This window comes from Ambystoma mexicanum, chromosome 8, assembly GCF_040938575.1.
Source record: "Ambystoma mexicanum isolate Mex_15411 chromosome 8, UKY_AmexF1_1, whole genome shotgun sequence".
Classification (NCBI taxonomy): domain Eukaryota; kingdom Metazoa; phylum Chordata; class Amphibia; order Caudata; family Ambystomatidae; genus Ambystoma; species Ambystoma mexicanum.
The window spans coordinates 903,263,911-903,281,295 of NC_090929.1; the positions used below are offsets into that span (position 1 = coordinate 903,263,911).

Consider the following 17,385-nt stretch of genomic DNA (forward strand, 5'->3'; position numbering starts at 1 on the left):
AAGCCGGCTGAGACAACGCCAGCGGAGACTGCCTCCGGGACTAGAGTTTCCCTGCCGCCAAGGAGGGAATCCTCTTTTCAGCCCATCGTTGTGGCCGCCATGATGGAAGAAGTGAGGGGGGGGCACGGTGCCCTCCTCGAGCTCGGAGGAGGAACTGACCGAGGCCGTGAGGAACCTCGAAGTCCAATTCGAGAAGGTTCGATCCCGTCAGGAAGATCCTCTGGAGATATAACCGAGGAAGACGACGATGGTGAGGAAGAGCAGCCTTCCCTTCCGGCACAGCCGGATCCTAGGCCTCAGGATGGCTCGGCGGCCATTTTGTCTGCCATCCAGTCCTTATGCTCTGAGATAAGGACGAGATTCCCACGGCCCAGGCCGGAGGACCCGCAACCTGGCCCGTCGGGAAGTCCTCAGAACAAACGACAGAGGACCCAACCCTCTCCTCCGCTCGCCCCCGTAAGGCCTACAGTTCCCTCCTCATCCTCCCACGAGTCGGGAGATGACGGTGCGTTGGGGATCGACGACGGGTTCTGAGGGAGACGACGACGGAACGGGTTTCCCGTCTCACGTCGCACGGTCCTCGTCGCCCGACGAGATTGGCTCATTCCACGCCATGATCGCCAGGGCGTCCGAATTGTTTCAGCTCTGCCCGGAGGAGCAGAAAAAGGAAGGTTTCCTCTATCAGCGCCGGGAGGCCAAGAGGAAGACGGTCATCGCAGTGCCCCTAATCGATGACATCTGGGAAGAGGGCCTGTCGGTTCTCAAAAACCCCTCCACGGCACCAGCCAAACGGGACCGGTACGAGAAGAAGTACCGGGTCCCCGAAACCGCTCCCCTGTGCCTCAGGGCCCAGCCAACGCCAGACTCGGTCGTCTCGGCGGTGGCGAAGAAGAAAGCGGCGGGGTCAGGAGCCTCGACGTCGAATTCCCCGCCGGACGGCGAGAGAAAGAAGTTGGACGCCATGGGGCGGCGGGTCATTTCGTCGGCGACGACGATCAAAGCAGCCAACGCCCTGGCGATCGTGGCCCGTTACGACAGGGAGCTCAGGTTTAAGCTGGCCCCCATATTGGACTTCCTGCCGGACGACAAGAGGTCCGAGGCCCTGGAAATACTGCAAGAGGGCGAGGTGGCGTCGGACCACGCCATAACGGTGGCAACCGATATTGCCGATACCGGGTTCCGCCAGCTAGGCAACGGTGTTTGCCTACGACGACGGGGTTGGCTCCGGGCGACCGACTTCCGTCAGGACGTCCAGACCAGGGTGTTGGACATGCCGTTCAACGGCAGCAATTTGTTCGGAAAGGCGGTGGACGAATCCCTCCAAGCCATAAAAACGAAGACGGCCCGCGCCCTAGGAGCCCTTCAGCAACGACGGCCCTTTTCGGAGCTCCGGAGGCAGACAGGGTGCCTCCAAGGGATCCAGCGGTGGCTCGTCCTACCGCCAGGCGGCACGCTCCTCGTCTCAGGAGGCCTACAGGGGTCGCGGCAAGCAGGGAGCGTCTCGCCGCCGTTGGCAAGGTGGCCAGGGCGGCAAGGCCACCACCTCCAAACAGGACTGAACCGGCCGTGGTCTCTGGCCCCCACCGAAGCACCCCGGTGGGAGGCCGGCTGACTAATTTCGTCGGCGTGTGGAAGTCCATCTCCACCGACCGTTGGGTGCTGGATACCCTGGCAAGAGGACACTCTATCGAATTCCTGAAGAAGTGCCCTCACGTTCCACCTGTGGCCAGGAAGGAAAATCACGTCCCGCAACTGCTGTTGGAAGTACGAGCGATGCTCAGGAAAGGCGCCATCGAGCTTGTCCCGAAGAGGCTCCGGGGTATACTCCAGGTACTTCCTCGTCAGGAAGAAGACGGGCGGCTGGCGCCTCATCCTGGACCTTCGTCGTTTGAACAAATACATCAGATCACAAAAGTTCAGGATGGTCACCCTCCAGCACGCACTGGGACAGCTGGAGGAGGGCTACTTTCTATCGTCGTTGGACCTGGAGGATGCATACTTCCACGTTCCCATCCTCAAAAGTCACTGAAAGTTCCTCAGGTTCGTCGTCCAGGGACGCTACTACGATTGAAGTCGGCCACCAGGGTCTTTACCAAGTGCCTAGCACCAGTGGCGGCGCGGCTGCGCCTGCAGGGTATTCACGTCTACCCCTACCTGGACGACTGGCTCATCCGCTCAAGGACGAGGGAACTCGCCGTCGAACACACTGCGAGGACCGTCCAGCTACTCACAGATCTGGGATTCGCCATAAACTACCCAAAGTCCCACCTGGTGCCGTCGCAGGTGGCCCTGTTTCTGGGAGCAAAGCTCGATACAGTGAGGCGCCAGGCGGCCCCGTCGGAAGAACGGACGAAGACCATTCTAGGCAAAGTGCAGCGCCTGCTAGCCACGGACGTGGCCAGGGTGAGGTCCATCAAGTCCCTCCTGGGGATGATGTCCTCTTGCATCTACCTGGTGCGCCTCTGCAGACTACGGATGCGCCCTCTTCAAGAATTTCTCGACGCCTGTTGGATGCAGGCGACGAGCACCTTCGAAGACAGGGTCCCCCTCAACGAGGTGTTCCGGCGGGCGATTCAGTGGTGGGGCGTTCGAGCGCACCTCACGGCGGGCAAGGACTTTCAGACGCCAGCGTACCAGGAGACGGTGACGACGGACGCCTCCCTGGAAGGTTGGGGCGCCCACACTGGAGATCTCCACGCAAGAGGCCTCTGGCTCCCGGAGGAGAGGCTCCTGCACATCAACGTCCTGGAACTCCGAGCCGTGTTCTGGGCTCTCAAATCGTTCCTCCCGTCGCTCAAGGGCAAGGTGGTGCGGATCTTCAGACAACACCACGACAATGTTTTACATACGGAAGCAGGGAGGCACCAGATCCCCAGACGTTTCCAAGGAGGCACAGGATCTGTGGCACTGGGCGGTCGCCCAGGGGATGTTCCTGGTTCCCTTCCACCTGGCAGGAGAAAGAAACACCATCGCCGACTCGCTCAGCAGGGAGCTGCGCGCGTGTCACGAGTGGGAACTGCGCCAGGATCAGGTGGACCAACTCTTCCGACTATGGGGCAAACCCCAAATCGACCTGTTCGCAACAGCGACAAACTCGAAGTGCAAGAGGTTCACCAGCAGGTTTCCCCAGCCGAGCAGCATGGGCGATGTGTTCTCGTTCCCCTGGGACGGCCTATACCTGTATGCGTTCCCTCCGTTGCCGTTGCTGCTTCGACTCATCAGCCAGCTCAAGAGGTCCCGGTGCAGGATGATCCTCGTCGCACCGGCGTGGCCGAGGCAGATCTGGTTCCCGGACCTTCTGGACTTGTCAACGTCCCCTCCCATCAAGCTGTCGGCGGACGCGGACCTTCTCTCCAGAGAAGGAGGCGCCATCTCCACCACGACCCGGCTTGGCTCCTGCAGCTCTAGAGTTTGGAGGCTACGATATACCGGCCGATTGCAGAGAGGTTCTTGCAAAGGCCAGGGCGTCCTCGACTCTCAAATGCTACGGTCATAAGTGGAAGAGGTTCTCTATCTGGTGCCGAGCACAGAAGATCAACCCCCTCAAGTGCTGCCGTACCTGCTATCGCTGGCAAAGGCTGGGCTAGCCCATGCCTCCATTAAGATTCATCTGGCGGCGATCTCCAGATATACCAGAACCACAGGACGGACGTCCCTGTGGTCCCATCGACTGGTAAGAGTTTATGAAAGGACTGTTCCGGTCGTTCCCGCCGGTGAAGGCCCCGGCCCCGGCGTGGGAACTTAACGTGGTGCTGACCAGGCTCATGGGGCCCCCATTCGAGCCGATGCACTCCGCACCGATGAAGTTTGTGTCGTGGAAGACTGCGTTTCTGGTGGCCATTACCTCCGCACGACGAGTGGGAGAGATCCAGGCCCTATCCTGCAAAGCACCGTACTTGACTTTCCATGCCTCAAGGGTGGTGCTTAGGACGCACCCCTCCTTTATGCCCAAGGTGCCGTGGGACTTCCATCTTAACGAGCCCTTGGTGTTACCTGTTTTCTTCCCGTCTCCTTCGTCGCCGGCCGAGAGGACTTTGCACTCGCTGGATGTGGCTAGAGCGCTGAAGTTCTACGTGGACCGCACGAAGAGTTTCCGGAGGACATCACAGCTGTTCGTGAACTTTGGACCTGTGAATCAAGGGAAGGCTCTCTCGAAGTCTTCTATTTCCAGATGGCTCTCCGGCTGCATCATGCACTGTCACCGGTTGGCTAACCGACCTCTGCCAGGCCGTCCGAGAGCCCATTTGACCAGAGCGATCGCTGCTACTACGGCGTTCTTATCTGGTGTGCCCCTGCTGGACATCTGCAGGGCTGCTACGTGGAGGTCGACGCACACCTTCACGAGATTCTACTGCGTCGATCGGGATTCCAGGGAGGAGTCCAGGGTCGGCCAAGCAGTGCTGCGCAACCTGTTCGCTTAAGGTGAGCCTGGTGAGGATGTAAGAGATGCTTAATGTTGAGTTTTTTGTATTGCTTAATGTTGAGCCTTTTGCCACCCCCCGTGGTTGTGCATGTGTGTGCTATCTATTCTTATATTCATGAGCATGTGAATCCATGCCAGACCCCATGCTGGAGAAGGAACAAGTTACTTACCTGTAACTGTTGTTCTCCAGCATGGGTCTGGCATGGATTCACATGCGAACCCTCCCGCCGACTCCTCTGCGGCTCTTTCTTCACTTGGTCATACTGCCACTTCACGTGCTACCAAATCTGAAGATGGCTGCCAGAGGTGGGGCTTGGGTAGAGGGCAGTCATTGGCTGTGGTCAGTATGACGCAGAGATCAGTGATTGGTTACTACTACGAAAGACAGATCAGAAACGAAACTGATACTGATTTTTTTTTTTTTTTACCGAGGATTCCCAGCCTGACGACGGGGAATATTCATGAGCATGTGAATCCATGCCAGACCCATGCTGGAGAACAACAGTTACAGGTAAGTAACTTGTTCCTTCTGATGCCTGTGAATCTGCTTAGGATCACATGCTGTGCATATAGTCCGACATCTAGCGGTAATCGCAGAGTATTGCATCTTGTCTTTTGAGGATCGAAAGGGGACGTTGACATGGGCATGCTTGTAACACTATCCGTGACATGTAGTGTACCCAAAATCACTCATGTGTCGAGGTCCCTCCGATTGTTTTTTACCGCCCAGCTTGTTGGTCGCCTTATGCGGAGCTCGTAAAATTGCAAACTAATTTCTTTGTCCACGACCTCTGGTCGTTTTATATATTCGTCCCCGTTGACTACTACCGGACTACCACCGCCGAAGACCGGGGAAGAGGACTCCTGACTTCGACGGCTGGTGCTCCGGTCGACGCTGTCGACCATGTGACCTTGGCCCTCCGGCCAGGCCTACACCGTAAGGGAGAGTGGGGTCCGGGGCTCTATTTCTCTTCAAGAATGTATTAACTTCTTCCCTCTCTTACCCTCTTTTTTCCCCTATGGTTTTGCTGTTGCTATAGACCTGAGCTATGGACAGGGCACCTTTTTACATTTTGCCCTTCTTGTAAAGGCAAGTGCCCCTGGAAGGAAGGGCACGCACCGGAGGTGCAATAAGTGTCTCCCTCGAGATGCCCACGAGGCGCCCTGTCGGTCTTGCCAGCTTCTACGTCCTAAGCCGATAAAAGAACAGCTAGTTTAACGGCGATGCAGGCCGAGGGTAGCTCCCCCGCAGGTGCCGAGAGTGACGAGGAACTTGGCGACGGCCGTGGCTCCGACACTGATGCCTTTGACCTATCTTAGGAGTGGGCATGTTCAGACGTCCGTCACCGCAGACTGGGAAGTGTACATCCCGGCGACAGGGACAAGCACACACTACTCACAAAGGTAGAAGCACAACATCCCGAACCGCCACGACTGACTTGTTGAGACGGTCAAATACGGCAATGGGTAAGCCAATTTATTTGACTGAACCCGCCGGTCCACAGGGTCGGCAGCCATCCCTGCAACCGCGTAAGCGGCATGCTTTCGGACATTCCACTGACAAGGGCATCGGAACCAAAATTCATAAGGCTGGTGAGACGCCTCAGTGTGACGACGCAGAAAGTTCTGGGAACGTTGAAAGCCACGCTGAGCCTTGCGAAGATTGTTTCGGCGGCTAGTAGGCCCAAGGACAGGTCACGTCCACATGCCAAGAAAGGCAGGAAGACTACTCTGAAGGTCCCCAGCCCCTGGCTAAGACCCTCTCCGATACATTCTGATGGTCTAAACACTCAGATCCCAAGAGGAGCTGCCCTGCCCCCACAAACCCCCCTGTCTCCAGACCCCTCTGGCTCATCCTTATGGACCAGAGAGAGGTTTGGTGCATGTATGAATAGACTTTCAAAATTCGTGGACTTCTCAAAGGTTTACCACGCTTAAAAGGCACAGTGAGGAAGACTTATACCCTACTGTGTCCCTACTTTTCAGAGGACCTCCTGCCCACTTCATGAGGAGGCGTTTGACCTGACGGAACCAGAAGAGGTTCCTCAGGCCCCTTATTTACAGACAGATTATCCCTTTTGAGGACCCTATTGACCAGGCCCAGATTGGGGGGGGGTGTGAACAGCCAGTGGATAATCCACCATCGCTGTCGCCAACTAATACCCCTGATCCAGACAAACTATGCATGGATCCTCACGCATCTCCTCCCATGGATGACCAGATGGCATTTAATGCCATTCTCAAGAAGGCTGCAGAACATTTTCAGATTGCCACCCAAGAAACAGTGCAAGACATTGACTTCGTGGAGGATATTCTGAAGGAGTAGCCACCTGCAAGCTAGGCTATGCTTCTATTGTACTCCATTAAACGGCATATCGCCCCTTCTTTGCTGATGCCATCGCAAACAAGGGCTGTGAACCCATGTCACTCAAGATTTCCTAGTGGTGACTATAACTAGGAAAAGAGCACGTGTACCCTTGTCCATGGTTGAGGCACCACCGGACAAGGACTGCAAGAAATTGTATGCCTTGGGGAAACGTGTCACTACTGCGGGAGCCTTTTCTACCAGAATTGACAATAATACAACGGCGTTGGCCATCTACAGCAACGTTCAGTGTAATCTGCTTCAGGAAGGCCTGCACGAGGTCCCTGAACCGACACGGTCATTCCTGCTGGCAGTTGTGGCAGAGGGGAAGCAAGTGAATCATAATATTCTAGATGCTGCAGAGACGGCAGGGAGAGCTCTGTCCCAAGGTACCCTTTTGAAGAGGCACACATGGTTGAAAAATATGGGGTTCAAACCAGATATTCGGGCGTCCCTCATCAAAAAACCGGTGGAGGAATCCAACCTGTTTGGGGCACTAGAGACTGCAAAGAAAGAACATGAGACTTTGAAATCTTTGAACCAGGTAACTCTAAGGCCTTTTCAGCAGCAAGGTGGCAGCTCTCGCCGCTCCTTTCGCAGACAATCTTCGGGTAACACATGGTCCTCAGGACGGGTCAGTTGCCTCTAACCAGTATCCACATAGAGGACGGCGCTGTGGCAAGGGAAGTGGTAGAAGCACCACCCCTAGAGGCTCCCTGGATCCTACTGTAATAGGTTGAGATCCTGCAGGAAAAGGGCGCAATAGAAGTCTTCCCCAGATAAACAAGGGTATTTTATTCAGTGTACCATGCGCCCTGTGCTAGACTTGCGAACAAATTTGTCAAACCTCAAAAGTTTCGAATGATAACATTGCAAGAGGTAATCCCTCTACTGACACAGGGGGACTACTACATGGCAACATTGGACATGAAAGATGCATACTTTCATATTTCAATGTTGCCAGCGCACAGAAAATAGAACAAGCAATATTGGTTCAAGGTCCTGCCCTTCCGCATTGCCTCAGCCCCAAGGGTATTTACAAAAGTGCTGGCAGTAGCGGCAGCTCACCTGCGCAGGCAGTCCAGCCCAGTTGATCCTTACTATCACAACTCCAGTTCCAGTAAGGGCACAAGGCATGGGTGGTAGGACCAGGAGTACATCTCCCCATGACAATGTAAGGCAGGAGGTGGACTTGTATAGTGGCTGGCTGGCATAGGCGCTTGATGAGGAGGGCATTAACTCACACCAACATGGCTGCCAAGAAAGAACACACTATGGAACCTAAGCTGGCCCCTGGCAGATACAAAGATCTGACCTCCCTGGTGGTCTAGTGTTAACAGGGCGCGGCCAGAGGCTATAAAACCATGCCCCCGGCCACACCCTGTGCTCAGTGTTTCGTCTGCTACCTGCAAGAGCAGTGTAATGTTTCCCGCTCCTGTTCATCCACGTGCAGTAAATGCCCAGACTTGTTTGGAGTATACTCACCTGAAGACCGAAGGCATCATCGCAAGGATTCCACTGCACGCTCCTGTCCTGAGACTTGCCTGGATCGTCGTCTACCTGTTGCTGCACAATCCGGTAACTTTCATTCACCGCAAGAGTTCATTTTATGTTCTCCGCTTGAAGTCCACAGCACCCGCAGCTCCTGAAAAAATAAGAAAGCCGAGAAAGACAACAGTAAGAGACTGCAATTGCTAGTTAATTCCTGCCCAAGTTCCCCTTTTTGCACAAACTTACCTGCACCAGAGTTCAACCGCATCGCTTTTCTTGCGCACCACTGCAATTCCTGCAGAGACATACTTTTCATTCCGCACCAGGGAAGAAAGAGCAAAAGGGACTAAAGAGCATTGCATCATTTGGAAAGAGAAAAGCGCACAAACTAAGCCGCGCTTTGCACCTAAAGCTGCTAAAGCTCCAGCAGAGCAGCATTCTGCAAAGACTCACCTTCATACTTCTAGCAACCAGTGCTTCGCAGCCGGCCTGGACCACTACCTTCAGTGAAGTAGCTTGAGTCTGATGCTTACCTGATCGCTCCGGCCTGCCTTCTTCATTTTAATACGGTGAGCATCAGCTCGCCAGCCAGCCTACATAGAGGGGCAAAGGTGAGGTGGGGGTGAAGGCAAAAAGGTACAAATACTGAATACCTGACCTTTAGGTCTTCATCCAGACCCCCGAACACAACTTACCAGAGGCTCCAAGTTTATCCGGGTCCCTCCCAACCTCGCTGTCCCCTAGAGCTTGATTCACCAGCGAACCAGTGGGGAAGGGAGTGGCTGGGATATTCATCTTAATACTTATTCCGTGGGGGCAACGCTTCGGAACAGTCTGGACCAGGCACTCCTGCAGGGCATCAGAGGTAAGCGTTACTTACCTAGACGACTGGCTCATAACTTGGGATTCTTACGGAACATGCCTCTCAAAACACCCAGAAGACGATAGATCTACTCTTCTCAATAAACAAGAAGAAATCCAGCCTAGACCTCAGCCAAGTCAAACAATTTCTGGGGGGCCCAGATTCGGACAGAAGATGGCCTTGTCTTCCCCTCCGAGAGGGTTCAAAACATGCTGTTTCAGATCCCTCAATATGTAACCATCGAGAGGTGATGGCACGCAAAGCCATGCGACTGTTAGGAATGATGGCCTCCTGCATTTATTTAGTCCCACACGCACGTTTGCGCATGTGCCCCATGCAAGAGTGGCTCAACAGCCAATGGTGTCAGGCCAGCGGACAATGGGGCAATTTAGTGGTTGTCTCAGCAGCCTTTGTTCTCTCTTTGCAGTGGTGGTCAAGGGAAAACCTCTTGAAGAGTAAGACCTTCACCACCCCCACATTGGAGGCCACTCACTACAGACGCATCTCTCACAGGGTGGGGGGGGGCTCAGCTCCTTCAGCAGACGGCCCCCAGCAGTAGCATCCAACCGCATAAACCTTTTGGAGCTGTTAGCAGTGTTCAAAGCCCTGAAGGCCTTTCGGACACAGTTACAGCGGAAGACGGCACTAGTCCTCGCAGACAGTACCACAGCCATGTATTACCTGAACAAGCAAGGGGGCACTCACTCTCCAGGGTTATCCAAACTCTCCCAGAACATATGGAAGTGGGCTCTCTGACTCGAGATTCCTGTCTCGACATGTTCCAGGGGAACACAATCTTCTGGTGGACGTGCTCGGCAGAGATTTCCTGCTACCCACAGAGTACGACTGGTGATTACACAAAGACAACGTCTCCAATGTTTTCGCAGAATGGGGCTTCCCAGAGATCGACTTGTTCGCAACTCTGGAGAACTCACAATGCCCAGATTACACCTCCAGGTACCCTCAGACCCGATCCAAGGGGAACACTCTATGGATAACATGGTCGGGGTAATTTGTTTACGCAGAGCAGTCATGTACTATCTGGAAAGGACTAAGCCACTAAGGAAAACAAACTAGGTTTTTGTTTCAGTGGCGGCTGGTAGAGAAGGGGACCATGTCTCTAAATCCGCCATCTGAAGGTGGATTAACAATTGCATCACACTCTGCTACACTCTTGCCAAGAGAGATCAGCACTTCAAGCCTAGAGCGCACACTAGTCGGGGCACTTGGCTTCCATAGATTTCACTGCAAATGTTCCCCTCTACTCCATTTGCAAGGTGGCAACCTGGAGTTCTGTACACACCTTTACAAAACACTTTTGCCTAGACACTTGCTCAAGTTCTGATTCTCAGGTGGGACAAGCAGTACTAAGACATCTTTTCACTACTGTTCCTTCTCACATCCCACCACCAACTCCGGGTACTGCTCGCTAGTCTATGCACAGCATGTGATTCTAAGATTCGCAAGCATCAGAAGACATACATTACTTACCGTAATAGCATTTCTGATTATTGGATCTGCTTAGATTCACATGCGCCCACTCTTCCTCCCGGCTCGGATGGAAGGAACATAGACATCTTACTACTTCTTCTCTCTGTACTCGCTCACGATAGTCGTAAGGCTCCCTCACGGGAGAAAAAAATACAATTGGAGGCACCTCGACGCTGAGGGATTTTAGGGTCACGTTAGTGATAGTGTTACAGGCACGCCCATGTCGATGTCCCCTTTAGATTCTCGAAAGACGAGATGCAATACTCTGCGATTATCACTAGTTGTCGGGCTATATGCACAGCATGTGAATCTAAGCAGATACAATCATCAGAAATGCTATTACGGTAAGTAATGCATGTCTTACACTGCCACCAGCCGTTCAAGGGAACTTGCAATTATAGCAAAGATGTTACCAGATAAGTAAAAAGGGGGATACTTTGAAGTCTCCAGCACTCCACATAAAAATCCCTCTTTACTACTTAGGAACTGTAGTTCACCCAAGTACATGATGGAGAAATGAACAGGGGAGCCCATAGGGGCAACCCAGCTGAAGCCCAAAAGTTGTAGGAAACTAACTTCAACCATACACTATGGAGAGACATAAAAAGGTCACCAATAAAGAGCAAAAGGCTATGTGAGAGGGTAAAAAGATTCCCCCTCACCTGAAGACAAGGTTAAATAGTTACCTAGTCAAAGCAGAGTTCTGGGGTTGACATGGGTCAGGAAGATTTATCATTGATATGAACATCTTGCCTAACAGAATTCATGAAGGCATTTAAAGGGATGCATTATTTATGCACACGTATTTTGATTAAGAGCTGTAAGTAGGACATTGTGCTAACTTGCATTTGGACGGACATGAAAAACCTGCCGTTTTTCCTAGGAGGCCTCAGTCTAAATAAATGCATTTTCAACCCTTTTAGACCCCCTGCTGAAGGTGCAAGAAACCTTTGCAATAGTAAAAACATTTCCAAAAAACTAATGCATACATCATTTTGCTTGAAGACTTTGGGACAGAAATGTGAAAATACATTTTTGAAAGGATGCCTGATTTTGGATTGGTGCTGTGCCACGTGCCTAGGCGATCTGAAATGGTGCCAGTTGAGAGGTTTACTCCTACCTGCTATGCTTTATGCGAGACACTATCTACAGGATTGGTTGGAAGTACTTTACGTGAATCTGGTAATCTGTAGTAAAGCTTATCAAAGTGCTGTGCCGAAAGTGGTGGTGGCTTCCACTCAAAGGTCGTTGTTTTGGAAAAGCACACGTTTCATTTCAGTACACCTCTTGCATTTATGCTCATGTGGACTCCTATTGCCATGGGATAGAGCACAGTAAATATTGAATGCATGCCTAATAAAGATCGTTTTAATTGAATTAGCTTTGCATATAGCAGGAGTGGTAGAGGGCTGGGGGGTGCAGGGGGGAGTGTTCATGCAGAATGTAGGGCTTTATTTTGTTGGTGCTTTATAGGATTTTGAAAAAAAATTTAATGTTTCACCTGTTTTATGTCATTTAAACATGAGAAACATATCTAGCATTAGTTTCAAAATGGAATCTTTTTTGGGGGGGTTGAGGGGGGTACATGGTCGATCTGCCTACTTATGTCGCGAAATGGCTGACTTTTTTTTATCTTTATAGTCTGAATTGTCTTTCGACCTAAAGTTTTTTTTCTTTTTTTTAGCAGGAATGTTACAGCCTGCCTAGCGTATGTGAACTCTTTACCTGTCTGAAGCTAGCAACAGATAAAGATCAATGGCTATACCGAACCCCTATACAGGTAAATAAATTTGTATTTTTAAGTACATACATATGTTTATTTCTTTTGTTCCCTTAAACCCTCAGCTTTGTGGCTATCTGATGCTGAAAGTCAATTTTGTTCTATGTCTGGATTTTAGCTATAAGAGAACAGAAATGATTATTTTTCGGTTATATTCATTTTTAAAATCAAGTTTTCCAAATTAGAAAGCGAAACATGCCAAATGTTCAGAAAAGTGCCTCGTCCTTTTGCTTCTAGCACAACTTCTCTCTGTACTTTTAAACTCTAATTAGGCCAAAGTGGGTTTAACAAGTGCCTGTCTACCTAGGTGTCTTTTGGGGCATTAAAGCGGAGGAGAGTATGTTTTGGGCTTGGAAATGCTAAATTTATGAACAAAATTAAATGATCTTCGGGCTTTTTGGTTACCCACGTAGGAAGAAGGATACTAAGAATATTTGAGATGAGATGCTGTTTGAATACCTACTCCAATTATTTTAATTTGTTTTTCTTTATTTGGTTATATCCATACGAAGTGAACTTTAAATGTACTGGCATGCTCCTTGCCAATGAAGGCAATCTGATCTTGCATACACATTTTGTTTCGGCAGTAGTTTAAATGAATTGTCTCAAACATCAAATGGTAATCGCAGTCCCTCTATAAACACGATCCCATTACCTTTTAAACTCGCCATGAAGACCGAATGCTTGCTTTACATTTCATTCGGGATCTTGCTTGCTGACATTCAATTTAAACCTATGTGTATGTTCCACATGCAGACACCTAGTTTGCCACACATGCATGCGCTCAGGTAGACCACAACAGGGTTTGAAACTGCTGGTGTAACCTGGCATTTTTTTAGCGCCTGGTTCAATGCAAACTTTCCAAGGTATCATTAGCCGTATGCTTGGCAATATTTATGAAGGATCATAAGGACACAACTAGAAGAGTTGTAGAATAATGGGTCCGGTACAATAGATAGAAACATGTATTAAAGCTCCTGTGAAACTTACAAGCTCTGCAGGTAACTACTGCTTACTGGATGATGCCCGATTCCCAGAAACTGCTTTTAGATCCTACTCATCAACTCCTATCCCTGCTGCTAATTTTAGAAAAGTCACCCACTCTTCATTTATTTACTGCCTCTAGTATTAAAGGTTCCTCATAAGAACTTGGGTATTCTTAGAGTTCTGTTTTCACTTATCCCCGCTTTGTTCAGTTCTTTCCAGCAACTTCGACCTATTGCACTTTGGAATTCTATTGGCTTGTCATTTTGAAAGGTTTTGGTCATGTTTTACAAATTATTTTGGCAAACCGTGCTTATTCTGCTCCTATCACATTTGTGCCCCGTTTCTTCCCACACAACTTTTACTCAATATATCTGTTTGTTTTTAACTCAAGGAATTTTCTTTTTTCTTTTTTAGATGTGAAGTGCCATATTATTAACAAGCCTTTTATACTGGAAATCGCACATGGTGGATCTATTTTGAACTATTGTACCAGAAACACACACTTCCAGTATTGTTGTTCCCACTCAATCCGTTGAACAATTAAGGACACCTTATTGTAGATCGGCGATGCAACCTTAACCTTTCTCATCGGTTTCATCCTTAAACACGCGAACATGTAGAAGGTATAAAGCAAATTGAAAATCTACAACACGCTGTCTCTGGGGAACTGTTATTCCTTGTCAGAACTAATTGATTGACACTGCACTTTCATACCATAGTCGGTGGGAGCCCAAAGGATTTAAGTGCAATTTTACTATAGTTTTAAACGCAATCTTCTCAAATGGGAACCCATTTGACTTCCCAGACAACTTTATTTATAAAACTGTTTTAATGTGTAGTTATTTCAACTTTTCAATATTTAGAAAATCTAGCCTGGTTTATAAGAAGACATTTTACTGTGGCACCAGAAACATCTAATTCAAAAACCGGAATTACCACATCTAGCACACCGAATTTGTTTAAACTCTGTAAAATCATTTTGAGATATATGTATGCTCTCTTGATTTCTTCTCTTACAAGTTCTTGATTAATATTATGTTGGATTCTTAGTATTCTACCCGTTTTTTTGAACGAGTATCTACCAGGCCCTCAACCTGAGCCATGCAAGCAATATGCTCCAGTTAAGTTTCCTCCAGGCATTTGCCATACCCAACACATTATTCTTTTTTTTTTTTGTCAATTTGATTTTAGTTTTAAGATTTTTCTTTTTTTGTGTGGATGACATGCAACTGGGTATACAATCTTGTACACTAGAAAGTGTATGGCAGATCACTGATAAAACGAATTTGTCTTTAAACTGTGGCCACATGTGTTAGATTCCTTTGTTTCCCACTGAACTGCACCAGCTATCATACGCAGTAAAATATTTGCACATAAAAGGAAGCATATTTTACGACTACAAAACTGAATTTGTTAGACTGGCCTACGTAAATGGCACTGTACTTCCAAATATATATATTTTTGATTGCATTCGAGTAAATTATGTTTGCAAGTTGTCCTGTTATTGATTGGAAGCATTTTTGCTCATTAAACATGTATTCGTTATTGACCCAGTTTGAATTATTTTACCAATGCTATGGCTTTAATAACTAAGCCCCTGTTTAAATTAAAAGCACGATCAACTAGTATAATCTTTATTCAAAAGTAGGACAAATTAAATGCAATATTTAGAGGCCCTACCATAGTGATATGATGCATCCCATTCTATATAGTTGTGAAAGTTCATATACCTTGTGCAATAACCTTACTAGTGGACAAATTTACAGCAGACACTTTTTGTATGTGCCATCATTTTCCATTAAAGTGTTACCTCCACATTAGTCTTGTCTTATTTTTATACATCAATCTAGATGACCTTGCAGAGTAAAGGGCTTTTATTTGTAACTCTCCATCCCAGGGATCTACGTATATTTGGTGGCTTCTTTTTTTGTCAAACTATTCTGCAGAGACTGCACACTGCACTTCCAATGGTTTTACCAGCCTAGTTGCTGAGCGCTATTTAAAGCTTCTTGACGGGGTACCAGCCATTTCTCCGATTGGGACCGGGGGTGTTGGGGTAAGAGACGTTGCGTTGGATAGAGAGGGGTTGGGTGCTTGGGAGCATGAACCTGATTAACAACAAATGTGGCTAGTAATTCGTCATTCTGTGTATTTGCTTGGCTAGAGTAGCTGGCAGTATCTCGCAAAATGGAGTGTGACTGAGAAGTGTAATGTACATAACCAAACCAAAAGAAATGCCAGCTGTATTTGGGAATCTGCTTCAACACTAATCTATATTGCAGTGTTTAAGAACCTATGCACTGATCTTTGATCTCACTGCTACAAGATTGTTTACCACTTTAGTTTTTGCTTTGCCTCTAATGGCATGAAGTTGTAACGTGAATCATAGTTTGCTCTTTTATGACCAACTGCATTTAAGAAGCTGCCCAACTGGGTATGGTTGGTTTCGTGACCTGACCACCTGTGCATGCAACTGCATTAGAGACAACAAACACTGTTTTGAATGCCATACCTCTGTAGTTTTGTCAATTTGGTGTCCCAAATCCCACTATATCCAGCATATGACATGCATTTGAAGATCTCAACAGGCACAGAAGTGGGATTCCAAAACCTGTTACTTCAAAAACGAAATCTGCCAATTATAAATAAGCCACTCCTTTAAATACTTTTGAAACATTTTATTTTATAAAAAAAGGCTGTGGAATACATGGAATAAAAAAAATGATGGTGTTCTAACCATGCTGATGGCTGTACGGGTGAGGCGAGCTTTGCAGAGCCCCTCAAATACAGTGCAATGTCATTTAGCCCTGGGTTCATTTCATGCTGCTCAGTGAGAGCATCTCTGGGGACACTAGTGTTTTCTATTTTTGATGACAGTACACCTTCTTTTAAAATGTTTTTAAGATTGCTTATTTCCTTCTGGCTCAGACTGGCATGTTCAGCTTGATGGATGCCAAAACGGTGGTCCTATGATATGGCATTTATATCGTGCCTATACACAAGTGTTTCAAGGCGCGACTAGGCAAGGGAGGGGGAACAGAGGGAAGACAGGCAACGATCTTAGTAGGCCAGGTGACCTTGAGATCGTGCATGGGAAGGGGAAAAGTGCGGGGGGCAGGGGACAGTGCAGTACATGATCAACCGTAAAAAAAAGAAATAGAATAAATAATCAGTAAGTAAAAAGTGCAGCAGCAGGTGGCAAGTCAAGGGTAGTGCAGACATCCGGTGTCGGGTGCTAGTAGGGAACAGTAGGCATACAGAAAACGGTCCCCAAGTGCATGGGTTGCCAGGGAGGCAGTTTAGGTGTGCAACTGGTGGGGGAGGGGACCTGGGCCCGAGATCGGAAGGTGACCAGTGCAGTTTCAGTTTCGACCAGGGGTTCAGCAGGGGAGAGAAGGCAGAAGCAAAGAGGACGGTTTTGAGGTGCTTCTTCAGGGAGGATGTTCCAGAGGGAGGCCCCAGCCGAGGAAAGGGATCTACCACCAACTTGTTGCTTGGAAACTCGACTGACCCTGAGGGAGTTGGCGGCGGATGAGCGAAGAGCTTGAGAAGGAAGATATTTATGAAGAAAGAGTTGAAGGTATTGAGGCCCCAGAAGGCCTTGTGGACAATGCAGAGGGTTTTGAATTTAATCCACGCAGCCACTGGGAGCCAATGCAGATATTTCAGTCCGGGTGCGATACGATCCCTGGGCTTGAGGCCAATGACAAGTCTCGCAGTCCTGTTCTGGATGAGCTGCAAAGGGCGGAGAGTAGATGCAGCTCTGGAGACAGTTAGCTTCTGAGGGAAGGAGAGGAAAGGAAGAATACCTTCTGAGGAGGTGCAACTGGAAGTGTGACTTCTTCGAGACGTCTGAGATGTGAGGAGAGGAGGTGAGTGTGGAGTCGAAGATGAGGATTTTAGCCACGCAGGTGGGAGTAGGAAGAGGGCCATGAGAGGCTGACCAGAGTGACAGGAAAGGGAGGAGCGAGTGTGCCGATGAGGAG

At 49.1% G+C, this 17,385-nt stretch overlaps 1 protein-coding gene across 5 annotated transcripts in view; it reads left to right on the forward strand.

The window, feature by feature from the left end:
• NCOA4 (nuclear receptor coactivator 4) overlaps positions 1-15,216 on the forward strand; it is a 90,536-nt gene extending 75,320 nt beyond the window's left edge. For 2 of the 5 annotated variants that reach the window (XM_069610794.1, XM_069610796.1), the window contains exons 8-9: positions 12,317-12,412; positions 13,814-14,948. In XM_069610794.1, coding sequence (XP_069466895.1) covers positions 12,317-12,412; positions 13,814-13,819 — 102 coding nt within the window. In that variant the 3' untranslated portion in view covers positions 13,820-14,948. Of the gene's footprint in view, positions 1-12,316; positions 12,413-13,813 lie in introns of all 5 variants that reach the window. The other 3 variants (XM_069610792.1, XM_069610793.1, XM_069610795.1) reach the window with 3 other exon arrangements.
• Positions 15,217-17,385: the final 2,169 nt, after the last annotated feature.